Here is a 26440-nt window from a genome sequence, read left to right on the forward strand (position 1 = left end):
TACTGAAAAATATGAGGGTACAGTACAGGGTGCTTTGGCAGATACTGTAGTACTGGCTCTCTCTGCTGGTCACAATGTGAACAACAGGCTTATTTTTACTATGGTTATGGTTTTTGTGGGCCATCTGAAACCACTTTTGTGGAATTAGGTCAATTTCACATTAGTCAAAGGAATTATTTGACATACACTGAAGGAAGGTGTCACACAATTAAGTTTTTCCACCCCTCTGTGTAATTAGAGCTAACTTTTGCACTGTGTCCTTGCAAGCATTTATTAACTTAATGTTTTTAATGCCATTTTACAATAGTATCCATTTTACATAGTTGAGTTTATTACATGTTAATATCATGCTAACATAATGTATACATTAATAGACAGTGTGTAGGACATTCACAGTTGGTTATCAGTGCTTTTATCTCTTCTCTGCAGGTGTTGGGCTTTGATGCTGTAAATAAACTGGAGAGTTTCCTGTCTCCTGTAAGTCAGTGAAATACGTGTGTGTGTGTGTGTGTTTCTGCATCCCCTCAGTCTTGATGGGTGGGGAGGAGGAGTTCATCAGCACTGACTGTTAGATATATATGGAGAAAGTCATAAAAGCCTGGTCTGATTTGTCACTGAAGTTGTTTGATGATTTCCTCTGTTCTGTCTAATAAGGTAACAGTGAGTGTGATTGGAGGGTTTTGAACCTCTTTCTTTCTCATTAAGGGGGCTGAGAGAGGACGCCTGTACTTCTGTATCATCAGTGCGGAGAAGCTTGTACTGGATGTTGAATTAATCAAGCAGAGAGAGATGGAGAGATGCCTGACACCTTGGCATTCAATTATAATACTTATCACAGCTGGTAAGTAGACAATGAATGAAAGTGATGTTATTTTCAGAAATTCAGTATTGTATTGTTCAAAAACTCAAAATTAAGTTTGACTGTAATGTGGTGCCTCAGATGATAATATAATAATAATAATAATAATAATAATAATAATAATGAATGCATTTGTTATTTACAGATCATCAGATTATTAGATCTCTGCTTAATTTTCACATGACAAAAAACTGTACACAATTTCTCTTGTAAGCTGCAAATTATTTAATCGCATTTGTCAAACATAATTTTACAAAAGTTAAAAATATTTACTTATCTATGATTAAGCAGTGTATATATACTGTATATACAGTACAGAAATGGCTTTCGTTACATCCATACCATTTATTTTTACTTTTGATAGTTTGAGATCCTAAAGAAAATTAAGCTGTGATCAAACATTTTTGTGAAAAACCAAGAAAGAAAAAGAATAATACATGGCACCTTATGGCTTCCATATTGCACCATTATCATGTCAACAGCTAAACAGGTCCACTGCACCATACAGAGAAAAAAAGGAAGAAATATTAATTTACACAACTTTGTTGTCTCTTTTTTTACCCTGTGTATGTATTTTTCTCTTCCTCTTTTCCGCTCTCCCTTTATCTTTCTCTCATTGTGTCAGCTCTCTCAGCATCAGTCCATGTGAATGTGAGGTTGGTTGGTGGTCACAGTCGCTGTGCTGGTAGAGTGGAGGTTCTTCATAGAGGTCAGTGGGGAACAGTGTGTCACTATGACTGGGATTTGGCTGATGCTGCAGTGGTGTGTAGAGAGCTGGACTGTGGAGAACCTGTAGATGCTCTGGGTGATGCTCATTTTGGACCAGGATCAGGACCAATCTGGATGAGTTATGTCATGTGTAAAGGATCAGAGTCAACAGTGGAGAAGTGTGGATCAGGAGGATGGGAAAAACACAACTGTGATCATAGTAAAGATGCTGGAGTCATCTGCTCAGGTAATATATGTATAACGTTTTGTACTTCCTTATTGGTTTCTCATTGATTTTAATTGTTAAAATGTTTAATTATTCAGTCATTCAAAAGCAAATCAACAAATCATTTTTGTTGATCTATGTTGTCCTATTTAGAAGTCCGGCTGGTTGGAGGTTCTCGCTGCTCTGGGAGGTTAGAGATACTTGATGATCAGTCGTGGGTTTCAGTGTGTGACGCTGCCTTTGACCAGCAGGATGCAGAGGTTGTGTGTAGAGAGCTGGACTGTGGGGCTCCTGTACAGGTGCTGGGAGAAGATGCTTTTGGCAAAGGAGACGCTCAGATGTGGACACAAGAGATTCAGTGCAGAGGAAATGAGTCTCAGATTCACCTCTGTCCAACATCCCCGTTAGATGAAAACAACTGTTCACATGAGCACAACATTGGGTTGCTGTGTACTGGTAAGAGTTCAAAATGTAACAGAGCAGTTTTATTTAATTTTATTTTGACATTTTACATGTCAACTCACTTTTTTTCTATTGCCTTTCTCTCTTTCTTTCATTCCAAGACATAAGAAATGTGAGGCTGGTTGGTGGTCACAGTCGCTGTGCTGGTAGAGTGGAGGTTCTTCATAGAGGTCAGTGGGGAACAGTGTGTGGAGTTGGCTGGGATTTGGCTGACGCTGCAGTGGTGTGTAGAGAGCTGGACTGTGGAGAACCTGTAGATGCTCTGGGTGATGCTCAGTTTGGACTGGGATCAAGGCCAGTCTTAATGAAAATTGCAATTTGTAGTGGATCAGAGTCTACACTTAAGAAATGTGGATCCATAAAATTGAATGTTCCTGACGAGTGTCTTCATAAGAGCGCTCAAGTCATTTGTTCAGGTAAGTTAAAAGTTTCATATTATTATTATACAAAACACTTGTCAGAAGCAGTCATTATTTTTATTTTCCATGAATATTTTCTACCTTTCTCTTCTGTTAAAATTAATTTTATATAAAATAGATATACTCTATTAATTATAATTGTACAATTTTAATTTGAACTGTCACAACATTTCCTAGATTTGCTTACTGTAGCACATACTTACATATACGTACACATATAGTTAAAGAGGAAACTAAATACAGTGTACAGTTATGAAAATCTGAGGTTGTGTCCCAGATAGACCTGTGGAACTCACAGGCATTCACAAGCAGCAGCCATTACTATTCTGCAAGACCTCAAATGCACCTCAAGTGCTCCATTCGGGACAGGGCCTTGTAGGTGGAAATCTGTCCTGCTATATACTTTTAAAATAAGCCATAATTTTGTTGATCTGTGTTGTTTTATTTAGAAGTCAGGCTGGTTGGAGGTTCTCGCTGCTCTGGGAGGTTAGAGATACTTGATGATCAGTCGTGGGTTTCAGTGTGTGACGCTGCCTTTGACCAGCAGGATGCAGAGGTTGTGTGTAGAGAGCTGGACTGTGGGGCTCCTGTACAGGTGCTGGGAGAAGATGCTTTTGGCAAAGGAGACACTCAGATGTGGACACGAGAGATTCAGTGCAACGGAAATGAGTCTCAGATTCACAACTGCCCAACATCACTATCACTTGAAAACAACTGTTCTGATAACACCAGTGTTGATCTGGTGTGTGCAGGTTAGAGGATTGTTTTTTAATAAACTGAAATTAAATTGAATGTCCACTAAATCTAGAATACATATTAGTTCCATAATATATTTTTCCTATTGTGTGATACTTTTTTCTTTCTATTTGTTTGTATCTTTATCTTATCTCTCACTATTTTCATTAATCATTTATAGACATTATGAGAGTAAGGCTGGTTGGTGGTCACAGTCGCTGTGCTGGTAGAGTGGAGGTTCTTCATAGAGGTCAGTGGGGAACAGTGTGTGGTATTGACTTTGATATGGCTGATGCTGCAGTGGTGTGTAGAGAGCTGGACTGTGGAGAACCTGTAGATGTTCTGGGTGATGCTTTTTTTGGATCTGGATCAGGACCAATCTGGCCAAATCGCAAGTTATGTACTGGATCAGAATCTACTCTGAAGAACTGTGGATCAGTACAATGGGGTTTATATCAGTGTGATCATACTAATGATGTGGGAGTCATTTGTTCAGGTAAGCTGCTCCAAACCTCAATTCTGTTTTTATATTACTCAAGATCCACCTGCCTTAAAGGGATAGTTCACCAAAAATGAAAATTATTTCATTATTTTACTCGCCCTCAAGTCAGGCCAAATCAGAATCACTTTCTTCTGTGGAGCACAAAAGATGTTTTTTTTTTAAGGATCCAAAATAAGAAACACCATAAAGTGGTAAATGAGGTTTGTGCAGTGTTTTATAAAATCACATTCAGTAGCTTTTTTGTGAGCAACAGAACAAACTTTATTATTATTCTTTGTCATGTTGGTGCTTCGATAGCCTGTCTTAACTCGCTTCCATTATGTTCAAAACACTGGCCAGGATATTCTTCAAAAATTTGTTTTTTGTGTTCCATGGAAGAAAAGAAGGTCATATGAATTTGGATTGACATGTAGGATAGGTAAATTGGAGACAGTAAATTGTCTGTAGGTATTAGTGAGCATGTGTATGTCTGTGTGTGTTAGTTCTGTGATGGGCTTGCCATTCATCATGGGTATTTCCCTACCTTTGCCTTGAGACGTGATAGGCTCCAGCATCCCTGCAACCCTACACAGGACGAGCAGTTTGGCGGATGGATGGATTAGTAAATAATGGCAGAGTTTAAATTTTTGAATGAACTATCCATTTAAATGAACCTTTCATAAAGCTTTTCATTAATTTCCATTGATTCCTTTTTACATTAATGAATGTTTCTGTGTGGTAGAAATGAATGACATTTAGATAACAAACAAAAAACGGTTATTTATCTCTTGCTACTTCAGGTGTCAGGCTTATCGGAAACTCCAGTTGCTCTGGGAGGTTAGAGATACTTCACAATCAGTCGTGGGTTTCAGTGTGTGACGCTGCCTTTGACCAGCAGGATGCAGAGGTTGTGTGTAGAGAGCTGGACTGTGGGGCTCCTGTACAGGTGCTGGGAGAAGATGCTTTTGGCAAAGGAGACGCTCAGATGTGGACACAAGAGATTCAGTGCAGAGGAAATGAGTCTCAGATTCACTTCTGTCCAACATCTTTTCATAAAAACAGTTGTTCACATAATTACCAGGGGCTGATCTGTGCTGGTAAGAAAAATTATGAGATTATTATTATTATTTAGTTTTTTTACCTTAATGCCTAGTCTCTCTCTTTATTCTTCTGTCACTTAGATAGAAAGAATGTGAGGCTGGTTGGTGGTAGAAGTCGCTGTGCTGGTAGAGTGGAGGTTCTTCATAGAGGTCAGTGGGGAACAGTGTGTGGCAATTTTTGGGATATGACTGATGCTACAGTGGTGTGTAGAGAGCTGGACTGTGGAGAACCTGTAGATGCTCTGAGTGATTCTCAGTTTGGACAAGGATCAGAACCAATATGGATGAGTAGTGTGTTATGTGCTGGATCAGAGTCAACACTGAAGAACTGCTGGGCGTCAGGATGGAGCATAAATGTCTGTAGTCAGCATTCAAATGCCGGGGTCATCTGTTCAGGTAAATAATGCTGGACTTAAAAGCATTCCACTCTTGCTTTTCTACTTGTTGCCAATGGATTTATGTTTACACAAGTAATGATTTTGTGGAAAACTTTGTTAACAAATCTGTATTGTTACACTATTTCTGTATTATATGTTTTTTCTACTGTTCATGTAACACAAACAGGTCATAAACCTTCCAGACTTGCTGCTGGGCCTCATCTTTGCTCTGGGAGGTTAGAGATACTTCATGATCAGTCGTGGGTTTCAGTGTGTGACGCTGCCTTTGACCAGCAGGATGCAGAGGTTGTGTGTAGAGAGCTGGACTGTGGGGCTCCTGTACAGGTGCTGGGAGAAGAAGCTTTTGGCAAAGGAGACGCTCAGATGTGGACACGAGAGATTCAGTGCAGAGGAAATGAGATTCAGATTTCATTCTGTTTAATATCATCATCACAGAAACACAACTGCACCAGTGACAATAATGTTGGCCTGATCTGTTCTGGTAAAGAATCAATATTCACTGTGTCTATATTACAAAAATGTATTCCCCCAAGTTGTTTATTTTTTGTATTGTTACTGAATAGTTAAAGTACACTATGTAACTTTTTGTTCAGAATTAACTAAATTTAAATAATGAGTGATGATTACATTATAAATCCATCTTCCAAACCGGGTTTTTGTCTCACCCTGATTCATTGGCGCCGATTAATGTTTCTGCCTGTGGGTGCCCACCAAAACAAATGCATACAGCTACAAACTGCTAGTGCATCTTTAAGAATTATTTGACCTCTTTACATCACACACATAACGAGAAGATTTTTCTCAGTCAAGATATGTTGTTTTTTGGTGCTTGTAATGACAAAAGTTTTTTGCACAGGTTACACTGATCTCAGACTGGTAAATGGCTCAGACTCTTGTTCTGGAAGAGTGGAGCTTCGGTTTCTCAATGAATGGGGCACAGTGTGTGATGCATGCTGGGATATGAGAGCTGCCAGTGTCCTCTGTAGACAGCTGAATTGTGGGATTGCTGTGTCTGTTGTGGGATCAGACTGGTTTGGAGAGGGAAGTGGTGAAATCTGGGCTGATGTGTTTGATTGTGACGGGAATGAAACAAAACTCTCAGAATGTTCCGTCTCTTCATGGAGTCGAGCTGAATGTTCTCATAGACGAGATGTTGGAGTCATTTGCTCTGGTAAAATGATATTTGACACTCAGAGCATTGTGCTCTTTTTCACCATGTTATAATCATTAATCTGTTATAATATTCTTATTTTAGTAAAACATGAGATCTTCTCCTCAGATTCCTCTCTGGCTGTTCATGACGGTCTGGTGCGGTTGTCTGGAGAGAGACAGTGTGAGGGGGAGCTGGAAGTTTCCATCCATCAGGTCTGGAGGAGAGTTCTGCTGGACTCCTGGAGTCTCACTGAATCCTCTGTGGTCTGCAGACAGCTGGGCTGTGGCTCTGTGCTGAACTTCTCCGGCTCCTCTTCATCCAGTCCTGAACACAGTCATGAGTGTGTGACGGGCTTCCAGTGCTCTGGGAGTGAAGCTCATCTGGGGAACTGCAGCTCTCCACAAACTCTCCACTGCAGCTCCACACAACAGCTGTCAATCACCTGCCTTGGTGAGAACAACAACATCTGGGCAGATTCTTCAGTTGTTAGTGATCAATAATGTGTTTTTCTCTCTCTGAATATCAGGTCGCGGGTCCATCAGGCTGGTGGGTTCTGGGGGAGACTGTGCAGGGAGGCTGGAGGTTTTTCACAGCGGCTCATGGGGGACAGTGTGTGATGACTCCTGGGATATTAAAGATGCCCATGTGGTGTGCAGACAGCTGCAGTGTGGAGTGGCCCTCAGTAACCAGCAGGTACCAGCCTGGTTTGGTCCTGGTTCTGGACCCATATGGCTGGATGAGGTGGAGTGTGAGGGGTATGAGACGTCCCTGTGGAACTGCTCTTCTCCAGGCTGGGGGAAACATGACTGTCAACACAAGGAGGATGTAGGAGTCGTGTGCTCAGGTAAACATGCTTCTATATATGTGTTTAAATTAAACTTATAATGAATATAACATTTTAAGAAACTTCAAGTTAACACTTTCCAATAAGGTACATTAGTTAACTACCTTAGTTAACCTAAACTAAGAATGAACTATACTTCTACAGCATTTATTAATTCATTAATTAATTTATTAATTTCAACATTAATACATTATTAAAATCAAAGGTTGTATTTGTTAACATTAGTTAATGCACTGTGAACTAACATGAACAAACAACGAACGAACAGCTGTGTTTATTAACCAACATTAACAAAGATGAATAAATACTGTAACACATGTATTGCTTATTGTTAGTTCATGTTAGTTAATACATTAACTAATGTTAACTAATGAACCCTATTGTAAAGTGTTACCAACTTTAAAAACACATTTATGCATCCATAAAACCCACACTTTTAAAACGTACTCATTTTCCACTTCTATCTAGAGTTTAAAGAGATCAGGTTAACTGAGGGCTGTGAAGGGAATGTGGAGGTTTTTTACAATGGATCCTGGGGTAATGTGTGTTACCATAAGATGGACAGAGACACAGCGAGTCTGATCTGTCAAGAGCTGAACTGTGGAAGATCTGGCGTTGTGTCTGATTCTACATCAGGACTGGAATCAGCTCGTAACTGGCTGGATGAAGTGAAATGTCGACCACATGATTCAAATCTGTGGCATTGTCCATCTTCACCCTGGGGACAGAATTACTGTGATAATGATGAAGTGGCCCAAATCACCTGCTCAGGTAAGACTGATGCAATTTCCATCACTAAAAAACAGCAGTAATCCTTTTTATGAATTGTGCATATAATATTGTGATTGTGATTATAGAACAGGAGAGTCATGAGTCCCCTCATTTGTCTTGCTCCACATCTCCACATCAGAGACAGTGTACGGCTCCTACTGTAGTGAACAGTAAGTTAATTTGATGTACAAGAACATAAAAATCATAACAGCAATATGTGATGTATGTATGTGATTTTGTTCTGGGTATGCAACAGGATTTAAAATCACACCACACACTATGTTTCGCTGTTCTGACAGAACTCTGTTGGCCAGTAATGTGTCTACTTGTCTGTGATTTAGATCATGTTCCTCTCAGACTGAGTGGAGGTTTGGGCCGGTGCTCTGGGAGGCTGGAGGTGTATCATAACGCTGTGTGGGGTTCAGTCTGTGCTGATCTGTGGGACATCAGCGATGCTCAGGTGGTCTGCAGGCAGCTGGGTTGTGGAGCAGCACTGAGGGCTGATGGGAATTCAGTCTTTGGTGCTGGTGAAGGTGTTGTGTGGCTGAACAGAGTCGAGTGCAGAGGGAATGAGATTCACCTGTGGGACTGTCCTCTCTCCCTGAAGAACCACACTGACTGCTCCCACAAAGAGCACGCTGGACTCACCTGTGCAGGTCAGAGCAAAACACTGAGCAATATTAGTCATTTTTAAATATTTTTTTTCTAATATTATTTTTGTATTTCATGATTTTGAATGTGTTTGTGTGTGTTTTGCCAGATTTGTCAGTGTCCACTACTCCTGCTACAACAACATCAGCTTCTCCTCCAGTTTCTCAGACAGTGCGCTCAACATCAGTCACTCCTCCACAAACTCCTCCAGTGTCTCTCTCTGTGCTTGTGGTTGTACTGGGAGTTTTGCTCTTACTGCTCTTAGTGCCACTGCTTATACTGATTCAGCAGAACAGAGTGATGAGGAGAGGTAGTAGAAATCCAGAGACTGTCATATTGTATGTTATTTAGTGTGTGATCAGTCATGTGTTGTGAACTGACGGCAGGTTTGTCTGACTACACTCACAGCTCTCTCTAAGAGGAGACACAGGATGACGACTGAGGCCGTTTATGAGGAGCTTCTTCACAGACCCACTAATAGACAGATTTTTTTCACTCAGAGGGGTGAGTAAATGTGTGTGTCTGATTTGTGGAGCTCAAAAAGTGTAATCACTTTATTTATTGGCAGGGCCACATTAATGCATGGGCTTACCTGGGCCCAGGCCGGGGGAGGGCCCAAGTAATGCTGGAAAAATATATATAATTGAACATTTAAATTTTACATTTATTTACCCATTTTAAAAAGTTTTGACTATGCTGTTATAGTTTTGTTATTGATGCTTTGCTTTGAGTGTGCGCGGCTAGAAGATGCAGGCTTGTGAAGTTGTGCATTGAACTCTTCCACGCTATGCTATCATTATCTCCTCAGCATGCTCAGAGTAGAGTCGACAACACGGTCAGAGACATTAGCGGGGAGGAGATAACACAACAAATCTACGTTTTTTCTTTAAACTATTTCACTGAGCAGCAAAATACCCTTAAAATTAACACAGCCCATGTACTGAATGTCACAAAAAAATCTGCTTTGGCCAGAGCCGGCCCAAGGCATAAGCGAACTAAGCGAACCCTGGCCACCAGGGGGCCCCCAATCAAGTTTTTTTTTTTTTTTTTTCAAGATTTTTTTTTTTTTTTTTTTACATATTAATTAACTTAAACAAGTGACATGAATGAATTAATGACTAATTCAAGACAAGAAAATTCTGATTTCATGATCAATATACCTGCCTACAACTGCTGCTGTGTCTGCCAGTGTTTGAGTCATGCGCATAACCTCGTGTGCATAGACAATTCGTGCGCAAAGTCACGGTAATGTTAAGCTATGTCACAAAATTTTTATTTGATCAATGATTGATGATTGACATTTAAATCAATGATTTATCCTTTAAATTTAATAATATTCAGAACAGAACAAGAATAAAAAAATAAAAAAAACTATAAACAAGCCAAAACGAAATAATTTAAAGCGAAAGTGAAAGTAAGCGGCGTTGGGCTCACGTAGCTCTCTCATTAGAATCAAAATGTTTCAACATTCGCAATGTATTTGGATGGTAAACTATTCTTTATTATAGCCTTTGTACTTCACTCGTGTTCCAATATCGACGGGAAAAAAAGCATCCTCTTCACACACGCAAAAAAGTGCTTGGAAACATCGCAGTGGAGCGGTGCTTACGCTGAATGGTACAAATTGTATTACTGATCATTTAAACAGAGCAGCGTAATTTTTATATGTTAGGTTGACTATTTTATTACGGCTATACTGAACAGGCTGCGATGTCAAGATTACAATGCTGGAATATGTTGTATGTGTGTGTGTGTGTGTGCGCGCGCGCGCGTGTGTGTAAGGCGCGGGCGCGATCTATCAGTGGAAACATAAAAACGTTCTCCGTCATGTTCATACAAGACATCATTCAAACTGCAAAGTGTTGCAACACGTTGGAGGATATTTTGCAAATAATTTATTTAATGTGTTTTGTGACAGTTTGTTTTCAGAAGTTTCAAAGAGTAAAAGTAAAAGAGTAAAAAGTTAAAAAAAATTATTTAAGTAGGCCTATCTATTTTTTATTAAGTATTTATTTTGTATTAATACATAACCTCATTGTATTAATTTATAATGTAACATTATAGCGTGACATTTGTGTCAATAATCGTCAAACAGGTGACTCCGCGTGGTGGGAGGGGGCCCCCAAATCAAATTCTGCTTAAGGCCCCCAAAAGGCTCGGGCCGGCACTGGCTTTGGCGAGCAAATAAAACAAACATATTCAGGTTTTTCTTGCTCCAGAACTCAAAGAAGCAACACATACACTATGTGAAATGAGTCCTCGCAGGATTAAACCACCAAAACTAAAATTCATGATTTGATGGCAGTTTAGACGGAGACTTGATCATCTTGAGAGACTTATGTCCTTTGTTATTTTTCTCAATTATACAAGAAAAAAAACAGGGGACACATGGGCTCATAGGGATACATAATAGCTTAAAACTATATATTTAAATAGCAGATTTAATATTCAGCAGAGCTAGATACATTTGGTTAGTACGGAGCCCGGGAAGTCACCTGTAGGAAAAAAAACAAACAATCCGTGGCGACGGTTTTGCAATCCGTCCGCTCAGTTTATAAACCATACTCACGAATTCTCAAACTGTTCCCTCGGTTTAACAATTTGTGCCCACGGATTAATAAACCGTACCCACGAGTTTCTAATCCGCGCTCTCAGATTTGTAAACCGTGCCTTCAGTTTTTGCAATCTGTACCCACAAATTCATAAACCGTGCCCACGCTTTCGCAATCCGTTCCCACGGGTTTGTAATCTGTACTCACGGATTTGTGACTCGCCCTCATTTTAGAAGAACACGTTGTTAACGAATCTTATTGTATATTGTTTTATTGAATATTAAGTGGAATACATCAAATTGACATATGTCTGCATGCTTAAAGTGATTCTCAACAGCGGGGTGGAATACGATTTAATATGAATGACATGCATCAAAATCTTTTGTTTATTTGTGATAATCTTAGCACTTTATTATTATTTTCTAACCTGCATTATGACTGATATTTGACGAATTGCTTTGTTCATTTTTTTGTAAGTTTTGGACAAAAGCGTCTTTTAAATATGTAGCCTAAAATGTAATAATAATAATAATAATAATTATTATTATTATTATTTGAGTTATAAATGAACTATAAACGAGTTCACTTAGTAATACAGTAATATGTTTGTCATCAAATAATTTATCAATGTTTTATTATTATAGGCTATAACCTAACCTTTTACAGTTTTGGATAAAATAGGCCTACATTTTTTGCATAATTTTTGCTTAAAAATAAAGCATTCATAAATTATTTTATGATAAACATATTACTGTCTTAAGTGAACTCATTTATAGTTATTAACTCAAATAATAATAATTATAATAATTATTATTACTATTATTATAATTGCAATTCGTCAAATATCAGTCATAATACAGGCTAAGTGCTAAGATTATCAGAAATAAACAAAAGATTTTGATGCACGTCATTCATATTAAATCGTATGCTACAATTGAGAATCACTAAGCATGCAGATGTATGTCAATCTGATGTATTCCACTTAATATTCAATAAAACAATATACAATAAGATTCGTTAACAACGTGTTCTTCTAAAATGAGAGTGAGCCACAAATCCGTGAGTACAGATTACAAACCCGTGGGAACGGATTGCGAAAGCGTGGGCACGGTTTATGAATTTGTGGGTACATATTGCAAAAACTGAAGGCACGGTTTACAAATCTGAGAGCGCGGATTAGAAACTCGTGGGTACGGTTTATTAATCCGTGGGCACGATTTGTTAAACCAAGGGAACAGTTTGAGAATTCGTGAGTACGGTTTATAAACTGAGCGGACGGATTGCAAAACCGTCGCCACGGATTGTTTTTTTTTCTCCCACAGGTGACTTCCCGGGCTCCGTAGTACGGTGATGTATGGTGTGATGACTTTGTTTTGTTGTGGAAAAATCATGCAAGAAGATAAAAGACTGACAGTAAAATTAATCCCTCTCTGTTTTGCTGAATAATTCATGGTCTTTGAAAAAAAAAAAAAAAAGGCCAAAACAATAAAAAATCACGTGTATAAAAGTTTAAAAGAATGTATATATATTCATAAACATGTAGACAATTTTGAATATAGAAATATGAAATGATGGAAAAATAGAAATGATATTTTTAAACAGGCATATAAAACTAAAACCGCCAGTAGGGGGCAGCATTGAATCCTTTATAAATCGATTAGTTCAAAACGGCTTATTTATTCATGAACAGAGCAAGTGACTGACTTTATGTATGGGTCATTGAATCAATCGCTCAACCGATTCTTTCGAAATGTGAATTCTTTCAGGAACAAAACACCACTTTGTGTTGCTCGGAAACGCACAAAGGTTCTGCTGTGGCTTTGTTCGGAACTATGTTCATTTGCGAGCAAAACTGTATAACTGCTGTATAAAGTCAATATCACATTTGTAATCATGCTGATATTTGATAAAACAGCATTCTTGCTGATGTGATATTGCGTAACTAAAAAATATAAAAAACAAGAACAAGAAAACTCATTCAGGGGCATTTTTTGCACCCATATCTTGAGCTTTGAGGGCATTTTTATCCATTTTTGCTCCAAACCACTGTTAATTTCGAGGTAAAAATGATCCACACTCATGGGTCTACATACAGATAATATTATGCATTTTTGAGGAATGTATGGGTGTGCATGCAGTGTGGGGCTCCTGAGAGTTAAAGCTTCAGGGCCTCTGATTGTGTTCATGCGGCCCTGTGCATAGTGGTCAGTAGAATAAATAATTTGTGGATCCATTTGTGGGAGTTTTGTGTGTTATCTAAAATGATACAGGTGCTAATTTTAATTGCAGAGTTAATTTTGTTGACAAATAATTTTCGTCATTATTAAATAAAATTCAGTTCTGAATCACAAAAACTATTATGAAAATCTAAATATTAGACAAAAATGTTACAGAGGGACAATATGGGAAGAGATCCAGTCAGAACTTATGTCGTGTGGAAGATGCGCACATTTGAATTGTAACGTGCTGATCCGGCGGGACATAAGTTGGCGATGGCATACACTTAAACATCTCATAAAACGTTCAAAAATGTCAACTTTTTAGAGAAAGAGCAGGCCAGACATATGGATAAATCTAAAAAAGCGTGATGACCACTGATCTATATAAATGACTGGATTGCTCATTGCATTCTAAACTCACAGCAAGCAGTGAATAGATCAGTGGTGACAATGTGAAAGTGAGCTCAGTTCAGTCCGGTTTTCTATGCATACACCGAAAGTGCCTCTCAGACACAGCGCACGAGTATTGAGAATTGTGCTTTCTTTCGCGCATTTTTGCGCTTGAGCGGAAAAATACACACAAAATTATGTTAAAATGTCTGTTTTGAGTATTCACATACACACTGTCGGGTATGTCTTAAGTGAAAAGTTTGGAGAATACCGGCTGTATATCAGTGTATTGGATTCATGCATTCAGCCTTAAAGTGACAGCAGCCTAATAACCTGCTGTTGCTGTCCGTCATTAATGTTAATATGTTAATCAAACAACAAAAGAAAAACAGAAAATCACTCAGTGCTCTTGACTGAATAACTTTAGAATTAATAAGGATTAATCTATATTTAACGTATACCAATAAATATGTCTGCTTGAAAGAATGTATGTTGTATGCAAGTTGTTATAAAGAATGCATCATTAATTAAAAAGAAGACCATGTTCTTGTTTCTTTATGAGAAGTGGTTTTATTTAATTTTAAGACAAATAAAGACATGTTATATGTCACAGCAGTTAAATCTGTGTCTGCATTGCATGTTCAAACCTTAATATAATTTATACTACAGGGCCGTTGAATGCTTGAATCTGATTGGTTGACGAACGTTCTAAGGTGTGTATTATTTTCAGGGAAACGCACGGCTAAAATAGTTCCAGGCAGGTCTTGACCGCATTACAGTTCCATATCACTTCGCATAGTCAACCGTAATAACGGAAAATAGGATACAATTCATAACAAGAAAAAACATTTAGCCCCATACGCTTGATCTGCAATTTTCAATGTCTAGCTTCACAATCAATGGAAACATGCAGTTTAATTTTAATAAATAAAGTATATAGTCCTATATAATCGATAGAAAATTAAACTGAATGTAGGCTAAATAAATGGATAGTCCTGCAGCACGGATTTTTATTGCAGATAATTTAACAAATAAATAATTATTGATAGGCCTACTTGTTAAAAGGGCTTTGTGTTTCATTTATTTGGCTAGTCTACTGTCAGCAATAATAGAAAAAAAAAGAATGAACGAATTAATTAAAACGAATTGAATTAATAAATAAAAAATAATAATGACGCACATGCTTTTCTGTCTCATTATTGCAACATCTCTCTCTAATAACTGCATTAATAACTGCATAAAGCCGGGGGCACACTTTAAGGCCGGTTATGAATGTAATTTGATACTTATGACTGATCATGCCCAAACGCGTGTTCAGCGTGTTCAAAGTCGGTGTTTAAAATCTGCTGCAGTCGATGAAAACAGTCAGAGATTGTGTCAGCTAGTCGTGTGTCCCCAGCATTAGTCTGCTATCAGTGGCTCAAACCTCCATTACTATCTCTAAAATAAAATGACGTTTTGGAATTAGCAACGGAGGCATGGGATTAGATGCGTAAGAAATTAGTCCTACATACAAGAGCATTTTAATGACAAAAACTTTACAAACGTCTTGAAATACATAATCTGAACAATGTTTCGAGGTGTGGTAACTGTAGTATAAGCGGAATAATTGACTTCAGGCCGTTGAATTATTAGAAAAATAATGCACACCCGAGGTGGTAATGCGGTGGTAATGCGGTCACGACGCGAAGCGGAGTTACTTATTTTAACAGATTAATGTTTTCTCCAGGAGTATTATAATGAGTGTGGAAATTTAAGAGATGCTTAATTGATGCATTACAATTTTACCAAACCCATTAGATTTTAGTTGATTAAATCTACTGTTAAGTCAACTAAAATCTTTTAATATTTAGTCGACTAAAACTAAAAAATTCAGATGACTAAAATAAAATTAAATCTAAATTTGCTGTCAAAATTAAGACTGATACAGTGTTAGAGATATTGTTAGATTTTGGTTGATTTACACCTGTGAACCTGTGTCTGATGAATCTACTTCTCCATAACAGGAAGTGTCCTCTCTGAAGAACAGTATTCTGGGTATGAAGATGCTGATGAGCTTCTTTCAGGTTAGAGGACTCAACTATAAATCAATATAACTCAAGTCTTATCTTCTACATACAGAAATGAATGGATGTTAAATTAATTAAAAACATTCTCTTAACAGGTTACGGAGTTTAAATTATATAAACTCTTCTGCACATAATAATTCAGATAAGGATTTATTTATTTTTATTTATTTTTCTTTCATCTACTCTTTTTAAAGCGAATTTTGCAGGAGGAGCCGCACCTGACTACTATAATGACATCACCACCACTGAAGGGTCAAATAAAGGTCAGTGACTTGAACTCATTTCACTAAATTAAATGAACTATTGGACCTCTGAATAGTTAAAGCAGTTTTTGTTTATTTCCTCCTTGCTGTTAACTCATTTAGAAGAGCAGCAAATCACACCTGAGAATTATGATGATATAATCACTGTTGGACTGAGATCTCGTGATACAGGTTTATTTCTTATTATCATTTACAGGTTTTAACAATATAGATTTATATGCATTTTAATTATGCACTGTTTCAAAATCCAAAATCTTGCACATTTAATGGATGCATTTAATTTAATTTGGTCTATTTGTCCATTTTGACTTGCCAGAAAACTATGATGATGTCATCATTGTACGACAATTCTCCAATGATAAAGCAGGTGTGGAATTCAAATTACTCTCTTAAATTAAAACATTTTTGGTTTGTTTGTTTGTCTTCAAATTATTGTGGCAAATAATCTTGTTTATTATTAAATTACAAATGTAATTAATAATGGACACATTTATATCAGAGGGTGTTCAGGAGGAGTATGATGATGTGAAGAATATCAGGGAATATATGAGTGACATGTTTGGTATGTTACTGACACCTTTTTACCTTACACTGAATTTACATTTAATTTTTATAATCGCTTTATAATATCGATATCTGTGATTATGATAGCTCATTTAACTTGATTGGCAATATTGATGTGTTCATTTATAATACTTTTTAAAGCATATATTGATAAATTATTTTGCTTTTGTTTTATAATAACAGACTATGACGATGTGGAGGAGGAGCCAGGAAAACAGGGAGGGACTTTATAACTGAAACCACACCCACTGCCTCAAATCCTTTCAAAGCTTTTAAGTTTTCTGCAAAGTTTAAGGGCCCTATTTTAAAGATCTAAGCACAAGGCACAAGTTCACTTAAGGCGTGTCTGAATCCACTTTTGCTAGTTTAACGATGGGAAAAATGGTCGGTGCACGCGGCCTAAAACGGTTGTCACTATTCTTTTAATGAGTAATGGGTGTGTTTTGGGCGTAACGTGAGATAAACCAACCAGAGTCTCATCTCCCATTCCCTTTAAAAGCCAATTGCGCTCGCGCCATGGCGGATTGCTATTTACATGACAGAATTTAGCGAGGTTATACGCACAAGCAGACCATCTACGGGACAAGCGGGATTCCTTATCTTTATGTACACAATATTAATCTTTTACATTATAATCCTTTTATTTTTAATATTTGCTATGTTTGTGTGCTGTTGCGCATCCCTTTGTGTAATAAGCAGAGTGGACGTGCGTTGTGGACCCGCCTATAGGCGCACATTACTAACGCGCTCTTTAATTAACAAAAAATATATTGCGCCATTGACTTTAGACTAGGTCAAAATTTTTACGCCCATGGGCGCACAAATGGGTGCAAATGCATTTGCTATTTAAACAACGTGGTGCAGGACATGAAAATGATAACTGCGTCAGGCTGAAACTAGCAAAACACACTTGCGTTGCACCTGGCGCTGCAAATATGTTTTAACTGCTATCCACAATATGTAACCACATGTAATATTTTGTATTGAAATGTACTAAATCACATGTAATCAGTGTTTGTCAGGATAAAATGCTTAGTTTAAACTTCTCTTTACAGAAGTTTTTTACAAAACATGTTTTTGTGATCCCATTGCACTGAAACATTTATATGATGTAGACATGACAATTTGAGTGAAAAAACAAAACAAAAAAAACAAATTCCCAACATTCAATCCATTTGTATATAATTGTTATGATTTCAGATGCTTCACCATTTAACTTCCACTGCTCCAGTCTTTAACATTTCACAGCAACTTATAAAAATATAATATTCCTATTGAATGTTGACCCACTGATGATGAACATATACAGCATATATTTTGCTAAAGAACGTTGGAATGTACTTTGGGAAATAAGTTTACAAACAGCAGCTGTGATCAAGGATCTTTCCCTCAAAAGAATGTAATGACTCTTTGAACTGAGCAGAAGAGCATGTTGTTCACTTTATGTCCTGCAGAGGGTTTTTTGACAATCAGTCATACCCAGCATGCATACATTTGTTGTATATTTCTGTCCAATTTTATTGTTTTTAATTTATTTTAATGTTTTCTGTTTAGCAATTAAAATCAGGCGGACTATGTGCATGGATATTATGCCATTATTATTATTGTTATTGTGAAATTGGGGAATGTTGTAACACATTTTATTTCAATGTTTTTTGCACACAAAGTGCAAAAGTTCAATAAAATTCAATGAAATATTGTATACTGTTATTCTGGAATAGTGCTTTGATACTGTATGTCTCTCTGTCTTCTCAGTGTTTGTGGTCAGCAGTTAGTTATCAGTGCTTGTATCTCTTCTCTGCAGGTGTCAGACTCTGGCGCTGTATGTACACTGAAGTGTTTCCCACATTCACTCTCATGACAGCTGGGTGACTTTGTCAGCACTTTATCATGTGTGTGTCTCTTCAGTAAAGTGTCTGTAAGGTGGAGGAGGAGTCCCGTTCATCAACAGTGGCGTTCTCTTGATATATATATAGATTTATTGGCTGATTTGTCTTGTCTCTGTTCTCTTGAAGTTTAACTCTGAGTGTGATTGGTGGTCGTCAGAAGCCCCTCCCCTCTCTCTACCTTTATCTTTCTCACCAGAGCAGACAAGAGTCTCTTTTTCTTCAGAATTGTAAAGAGAGCAGATGAAAAGTTTGTACTGAAGTGCAGAGCAGAGGAAGAGGAAGATGAAGAGCTGTCTGACAATCTTTCTGATGTCCACAGTCGTCACACTCACCAGTGCAGGTATTTTACCTTGAATTAAAGGGCCAAACAGTTCCTTTCAACATATTAAATGAAAGAAGTTTTATATTTAACACAAGGATCTTCCTGTGTCCTATCAATAAGTTTTGTAATGTTTAATTTCTCTTAGTTTCACTTATATAGATTATTGTTTATATTCGCTTACTGATATTGATTTATTTTATTTTAAATAATTTGCTCATGGAAGCAATAAATTAGATTTTCACTGATTATTTTTTCTTTTTCTGTAATTGCATTAAATTGCCTTGTGGTTTGATGTGTTTTAATATTATATGCAGTTTTTATGACTTCATGTTGAGTAAAATGCAAAACGATTTTCACACCACAGGACTATTTAAGTGAACTGCAAAAAAGCAGCATAATTAAAATAAATGAATGGACTTTCATAGATAAACGACTCTTGTGTACAGGCAACGTGAGGCTGGTTGGTGGTAACCGTCCCTGTGCTGGTAGAGTGGTGTGTAGAGAGCTGGACTGTGATAAAGCATTACGTGCAGTTGGTGATGCTCACTTTGGAAAAGGATCAGGTCCAGTATGGATGGATCAAGTGAAGTGTACTGGATCAGAGTCAACATTGAAGAACTGTAAATCAAAACGATGGGGTGTAAATAACTGTGGTCATGATGAAGATGCTGGAGTCATTTGCTCGGGTAAGACTGTCCAATCTTCCTACTGTAAATGTTTTGTTACCAAAAGAAACTGAACAGAATTAATTTCCTTATCTTAATTTTGAAAAAGTTATAATGTTGTTTATTTATATAATTTAAACACACAGGTCGCCTCCCCAGACTCATTAATGGATCTCATCTGTGCGCTGGGAGATTAGAGATACTTCAAATTAAGAAGTGGGTTTCAGTGTGTGACGCTGCCTTTGACCAGCAGGATGCAGAGGTTGTGTGTAGAGAGCTGGACTGTGGGGCTCCTGTACAGGTGCTGGGAGAAGATGCTTTTGGCAAAGGAGACGCTCCGATGTGGACACAAGAGATTCAGTGCAGAGGAAATGAGTCTCAGATTCACCTCTGTCCAACATCACCATTAGATGAAAACAACTGTTCACATGAGCACAACATTGGTTTGCTGTGTACTGGTAATAGTTCAAAGTACAACAAAGCACATTTCATTTTATTATAACAATTTAAATTTACAATAACCTTTTCTCTTACATTCATAGACATAATAAATGTGAGACTGGTAAATGGTAGCAGTCGCTGTGCTGGTAGAGTGGAGGTTCTTCATAGAGGTCGGTGGGGAACAGTGTGTGGTGATGGTTGGGATTTGGCTGATGCTGCAGTTGTGTGTAGAGAGCTGGACTGTGGAGAACCTGTAGATGCTCTGGGTGATGCTCATTTTGGACTGGGATCAAAACCGTTTTGGATGAAAAATGCAATGTGTACTGGATCAGAATCTACACTTAAGAAATGTGGATTCATACAACCAATTGATCTTGATGTGTGTCATGATAAGAGCGCTCAAGTCATTTGTTCAGGTAAGCTAAAACTAAAAATCCTGTCTTGATGTACAAAACAATCGCACCAAAAGCAGTCATAATTTCATTTTTTTGTGACCATTTTCCAGCTTCTTTTTGACAGCACAAACTGTTAAGATCAGATTGTAATAATCAGAGACCTTGTTAAAAATAAAATGTAGAAGCTTGTTTCTAACTCTACATTCTAATGTAATTCCCTGATATAGGATTCATTCATAGACATTGTTGACATGAAAATGTTAAAATGTGGCCAGTCATGTAATGCATTTAGATTTTTACAGTAAAAATAACTATACACTGTTTTGTATATGAGCTGTTTTTGTAGGTTACTTTCAAGTCCTTTTGGACTGGGAAAAAGTTTTGCTGACATATATAATATGTTTTCATAATAAATATATTTTATTTCAGAAGATTAAGGAAAATATGATTTCTCGTTGATTGATATATTGATTATATGACTGACTCATTATTGAAGTTCTTTAACTTTAAATTTAGTTTTTTCCTGTGTTGTTCTTTCAGAAGTCCGGCTGGTTGGAGGTTCTCGCTGCTCTGGGAGGTTAGAGATACTTGATGATCAGTCGTGGGTTTCAGTGTGTGACGCTGCCTTTGACCAGCAGGATGCAGAGGTTGTGTGTAGAGAGCTGGACTGTGGGGCTCCTGTACAGGTGCTGGGAGAAGATGCTTTTGGCAAAGGAGACGCTCAGATGTGGACACAAGAGATTCAGTGCAGAGGAAATGAGTCTCAGATTCACCTCTGTCCAACATCACCATCACATGAAAACAACTGTTCATATGAAAATGATGTTGGACTGGTGTGTGCAGGTTTGAGCCTTTTTTAAATAAACTGAAATCAAATCGTTGTAGAATTTGTTCCCAAATTCTACACTAAATATTAGTTAATTTTATCATGGTTTTTTCTCTTATTGTGAGACTTTTTTCCTCATTCTTTCGTGTTGTCCATATGTCTTCACTCCCTCTTTATTTATTTTATAGACAATTTTAGAGTAAGGCTGGTTGGTGGTCACAGTCGCTGTGCTGGTAGAGTGGAGGTTCTTCATAGAGGTCAGTGGGGAACAGTGTGTGGAGATGACTGGGATATGACTGAAGCTGCAGTGGTGTGTAGAGAGCTGGACTGTGGAGAACCTGTAGATGCTCTGGGTGATGCTCATTTTGGACCAGGATCAGGACCAATCTGGACAAATCGCAAGATATGTTCGGGATCAGAATCTACACTGAAGAACTGTGGAACAGTAAATTGGGGGAATTATGAATGTGATCATAGTAAAGATGCAGGAGTAATCTGCTCAGGTAAACTGCTCCAAACCCTGCACTGTTTTTACATTACTGCTATTTCAACTGCTTTAAAGGGAAAGTTCAACCAAAAATGAAAAATCAGTCATCATTTACTTTGTGTCTTTTCAAACCTCTATGACTTTGTTCTGTAGAGCACATAATGTTTTTTTCTTTTCTTATTTTACTCTCATTATATTGAAAAGAGTACCAGGATATTTTGTAAAATTCCCCTTTTATGTTCCATAAAAAAGAAAGTCAGATGATATGGATTGACATGAGAGATTGAGTAATTTGACTGTTTTACTCCTTTCACATTAATAAGTGGTGCTTTATGGTAGAACAATAATGACAAGAATTACACACCTTTAGATAAACAAAATTGAAACGTTTCTTATCTCTTGCTACTTCAGGTGTCAGGCTTATTGGAAACTCGAGTTGCTCTGGGAGGTTAGAGATACTTGATGATCAGTCGTGGGTTTCAGTGTGTGACGCTGCCTTTGACCAGCAGGATGCAGAGGTTGTGTGTAGAGAGCTGGACTGTGGGGCTCCTGTACAGGTGCTGGGAGAAGATGCTTTTGGCAAAGGAGACGCTCAGATGTGGACACAAGAGATTCAGTGCAGAAGAAATGAGTCTCAGATTCACCTCTGTCCAACATCTTTATACAAAAACAGCTGTTCACATGATAATTACCAGGGGCTGATCTGTGCTGGTGAGTTAAAAGAATATAGTAATATCATACCTTTTACTAATAGGGATGCATCTCAGTCAGCTTCATATTTCACAGTCAGAACACTGACCAAGGAGCCAGCAATTTTAAGGTCTGTCTCAATCACAAAATCCTTCAAGTTCACTGGAATGTTCACTCCCTAAAAATCCCACAATGCACTCCAAAAACTAGATGCTCACTACGTTCTCCTTAATGGAAATTCTGTTAGGTGCAAAACAAATTGCACAAACCAACACAATATCAACACAATATCATCATGACATACGATAGAAGATTTGAAAAGACAAATCGTTATTTAATTATATGTCAGTATAAACATCAGTAGATAGGTAGTGAACAGTGTAGTAAATATTTATATTTATAATTTGGCTAAAATGTTTCAGATATATATATATATATAACAACAATCAAAGTATATTTCATAACATACTTTAATCAGCATAAAAAATGTCAGAAAGATGTTGTGTGTGTTGTTAATAAATACCTGTGGTGACGTTTTATGACACAATCACCTCATATCACCGGGAATTGAAAAATCAGTGTCCAAATGTGTAGTGAGCCAGTGTGCTTTACCAGTGCAGAATTTTTGCACACAATATACTGATACGCGAACTAGTGTGCTTACAGTGATGCAATCACAGTCTCTATCTGTATTTTTCTTTCACTTAGATAAAAAGAATGTGCGGTTGGTTGGTGGTAACAGTCGCTGTGCTGGTAGAGTGGAGGTTCTTCATAGAGGTCAGTGGGGAACAGTGTGTCATCATGCCTGGGATATGACTGAAGCTGCAGTGGTGTGTAGAGAGCTGGACTGTGGAGAACCTGTAGATGCTCTGGGTGATGCTCATTTTGGACAAGGATCAGGACCAATCTGGATGGATGTTATATTATGTGCTGGATCAGAGTCAACACTGAAGAACTGTGGGTCAGGAGGATGGGGCGTACATGCCTGTACTCACAGTTCAGATGCCGGTGTCATCTGTTCGGGTGAATAATTTAACATTGCCCATTAATTTGTTGTGACATAAAAAAAAGTTTGTTTGAAAAACTGTTTGTATGTTTATTGTATTTAACTATCAAGCATTTGTTTTTGTCTACTGTGCACTGTCATTCCTGTAATATTAACAGGTCATCAAGCTTCCAGACTCGTTAATGGATCTCACCTGTGCTCTGGGAGGTTAGAGATACTTGATGATCAGTCGTGGGTTTCAGTGTGTGACGCTGCCTTTGACCAGCAGGATGCAGAGGTTGTGTGCAGAGAGCTGGACTGTGGGGCTCCTGTACAGGTGCTGGGAGAAGATGCTTTTGGAAAAGGAGACGCTCAGATGTGGACACAAGAGATTCAGTGCAGAGGAAATGAGTCTCATATTTCATTTTGCTCAATTTCATTATCACACAAACAAAGCTGTACCAGTGACTATAATGTGGGCCTGATCTGCTCTGGTAAATTATCAATATTCTGTCTCTCTTCATTCTCCTCTGTCAGCTGCATTATACTTTATTTTAACCTCTATGTTCTTTATTCAGGTTACACAGATGCTAAACTCATGAACGGTTCAGACTCGTGTTCTGGTCGAGTGGAGCCTCAGTACTTCAGTAAATGGGGCACAGTGTGTGATGCATGCTGGGATATGAGAGCTGCCAGTGTCCTCTGTAGACAGCTGAATTGTGGGATTGCTGTGTCTGTTGTGGGATCAGACTGGTTTGGAGAGGGAAGTGGTGAAATCTGGGTTGATGTGTTTGATTGTGACGGGAATGAAACAAAACTCTCAGAATGTTCCGTCTCTTCATGGAGTCGAGCTGAATGTTCTCATAGACGAGATGTGGGAGTCATTTGCTCTGGTAAAATTATTTGACACTGAGAGCATTATGCTCTTTTTCACTATGTTTTAACGCAATTCTTATTTTAGTAAAACGAGATCTTCTCCTCAGGTTCCTCTCTGGCTGTTCATGATGGTCTGGTGCGGTTGTCTGGAGAGAGACAGTGTGAGGGGGAGCTGGAAGTTTCCATCCATCAGGTCTGGAGGAGAGTTCTGCTGGACTCCTGGAGTCTCACTGAATCCTCTGTGGTGTGCAGACAGCTGGGCTGTGGCTCTGTGCTGAACTTCTCCGGCTCCTCTTCATCCAGTCCTGAACACAGTCATGAGTGTGTGACGGGCTTCCAGTGCTCTGGGAGTGAAGCTCATCTGGGGAACTGCAGCTCTCCACAAACTCTCAACTGCAGCTCCACACAACAGCTGTCAATCACCTGCCTTGGTGAGAACAACAACATCTGGGCAGATTCTTCAGTTGTTAGTGATCAATAATGTGTTTTTCTCTCTCTGAATATCAGGTCGCGGGTCCATCAGGCTGGTGGGTTCTGGGGGAGACTGTGCAGGGAGGCTGGAGGTTTTTCACAGCGGCTCATGGGGGACAGTGTGTGATGACTCCTGGGATATTAAAGATGCCCATGTGGTGTGCAGACAGCTGCAGTGTGGAGTGGCCCTCAGTAACCAGCAGGTACCAGCCTGGTTTGGTCCTGGTTCTGGACCCATATGGCTGGATGAGGTGGAGTGTGAGGGGAATGAGACGTCCCTGTGGAACTGCTCTTCTCCAGGCTGGGGGAAACATGACTGTCAACACAAGGAGGATGTAGGAGTCGTGTGCTCAGGTGAACATTTCAGTGTTGTGAACTTGTGAAAAATTGTTATTTAGTTATTCATTTAAATCTAAAATATCTTTTTAGGGAATATCTAACATTTTTCAGTTACACATACTGTACAGGGGTTCTACAGTGGAACTGAAACACCTGGTTTGAGACCACAATAATTTATTAGTATGGTGTAGGGACTCCTTTTGCAGCATCAATTCATCTTGGGAATGACAGATAGAAGTCTTTCATAGTGGCCAGAGGGATTTTGAGCCATTCCTCACTATGTCACCAGTCACTATGTGATGCTGGTGGAGGAAAACGTTTTCTGACTTGCTCCTCCAAAATACCCCAAAGTGGCTCAAAAATATTTAGATCTGGTGGTTGTTCAGGCTGTGTTCAACTTCACTTTCGTGTTCATCAATTTATTCTGTCACAAGTCTTTCTGTGTGTAGCGTTATTATGCTAAAACATGGCACAATGTGCTTCAGGGTTCAATGCTTGAACCATTAGGTGCACATGGTCCTCCAGAATGGTTCCGTTGTCTTTGGCAGTGACTTGCCCATCAAGCACAGTAGGGAATGTCCACAGGACATTGTCCACAGGAAAACTGTTCCTGATGAACAGTTTTGGTGGAAACAGTAGAGTTGAGATGCACATTTAATTCTGCAGTGAGTTGGGCAGCTGTGGTTTTATGTTTTAAAGGGATAAAACCCTTTTTTTTTAGCATTTAGCATTAAGCTTTGTATCAGTAGAAAACCTGTAGTATTTTCGAATTACCGTGCTTCCCTCCCTCATATCCCCCTGAGACTAGAGATTTATGTATTTTTTGTCTGTAAAAAATCCTCCGATGACGCAAAAATCGTCATTTTGCGTCATCAGAGGATTTTTTGGGCCAGAGGCTAGAAACCACAGCCAGTAGTAGGAGCTAGTTCCGCATGTTTTCAACCCGCCCATAGGGGGTGGGATCTCACTCACAGAATGTACAAATAATGTCAGCCATCTTTTTTTGGAAGCTAAGCTAACAGGCTCTTGCACTGTGGAGAAAGATTAGTAGTAGGGGTTACCATCCTCTTTTTCCCGGACATGTCTGACCGTCGAGATCGTCCAAAATGTCCGGGATTCGGCTTTTGCTTACTACAGTCGCCATTCATTGTTTACATGCACACATTTTGTTTCAATCTAACTGAATTCAT

At 38.4% G+C, this 26440-nt stretch overlaps 2 protein-coding genes across 2 annotated transcripts in view; both read left to right on the forward strand.

Annotated features, from left to right (window-relative positions):
• Positions 1 to 11: 11 nt before the first annotated feature.
• On the forward strand, positions 12 to 16146 carry LOC311082264 (scavenger receptor cysteine-rich type 1 protein M130-like; the record flags this gene model as incomplete). Its single annotated transcript, XM_084112994.1, has 15 exons — positions 12 to 17; positions 430 to 477; positions 706 to 841; positions 1485 to 1544; positions 1620 to 1814; positions 5555 to 5869; positions 6245 to 6559; positions 6668 to 7030; positions 7068 to 7385; positions 7854 to 8156; positions 8243 to 8326; positions 8498 to 8812; positions 8917 to 9117; positions 15975 to 16034; positions 16133 to 16146. The coding sequence occupies 15 exons, from the start codon at positions 12 to 14 to the stop codon at positions 16144 to 16146; spliced, it is 2733 nt and encodes a 910-aa protein (XP_083969120.1).
• A 634-nt stretch (positions 16147 to 16780) lies between these two features.
• Positions 16781 to 26440, forward strand: part of LOC311082265 (scavenger receptor cysteine-rich domain-containing protein DMBT1-like) — a gene marked incomplete at both ends in the record, with an annotated part of 49499 nt that continues 39839 nt past the window's right edge. The window contains 7 exons of the mRNA XM_084112995.1: positions 16781 to 16862; positions 19522 to 19761; positions 21591 to 21905; positions 23744 to 24058; positions 24143 to 24457; positions 24548 to 24871; positions 24948 to 25265. Coding sequence (XP_083969121.1) covers positions 16781 to 16862; positions 19522 to 19761; positions 21591 to 21905; positions 23744 to 24058; positions 24143 to 24457; positions 24548 to 24871; positions 24948 to 25265 — 1909 coding nt within the window. The remainder of the gene's footprint in view (positions 16863 to 19521; positions 19762 to 21590; positions 21906 to 23743; positions 24059 to 24142; positions 24458 to 24547; positions 24872 to 24947; positions 25266 to 26440) is intronic.

Source organism: Abramis brama (genome assembly GCF_963993115.1).
Source record: "Abramis brama genome assembly, chromosome: 4".
In the NCBI taxonomy this organism is placed as follows: Eukaryota; Metazoa; Chordata; class Actinopteri; order Cypriniformes; family Leuciscidae; genus Abramis; species Abramis brama.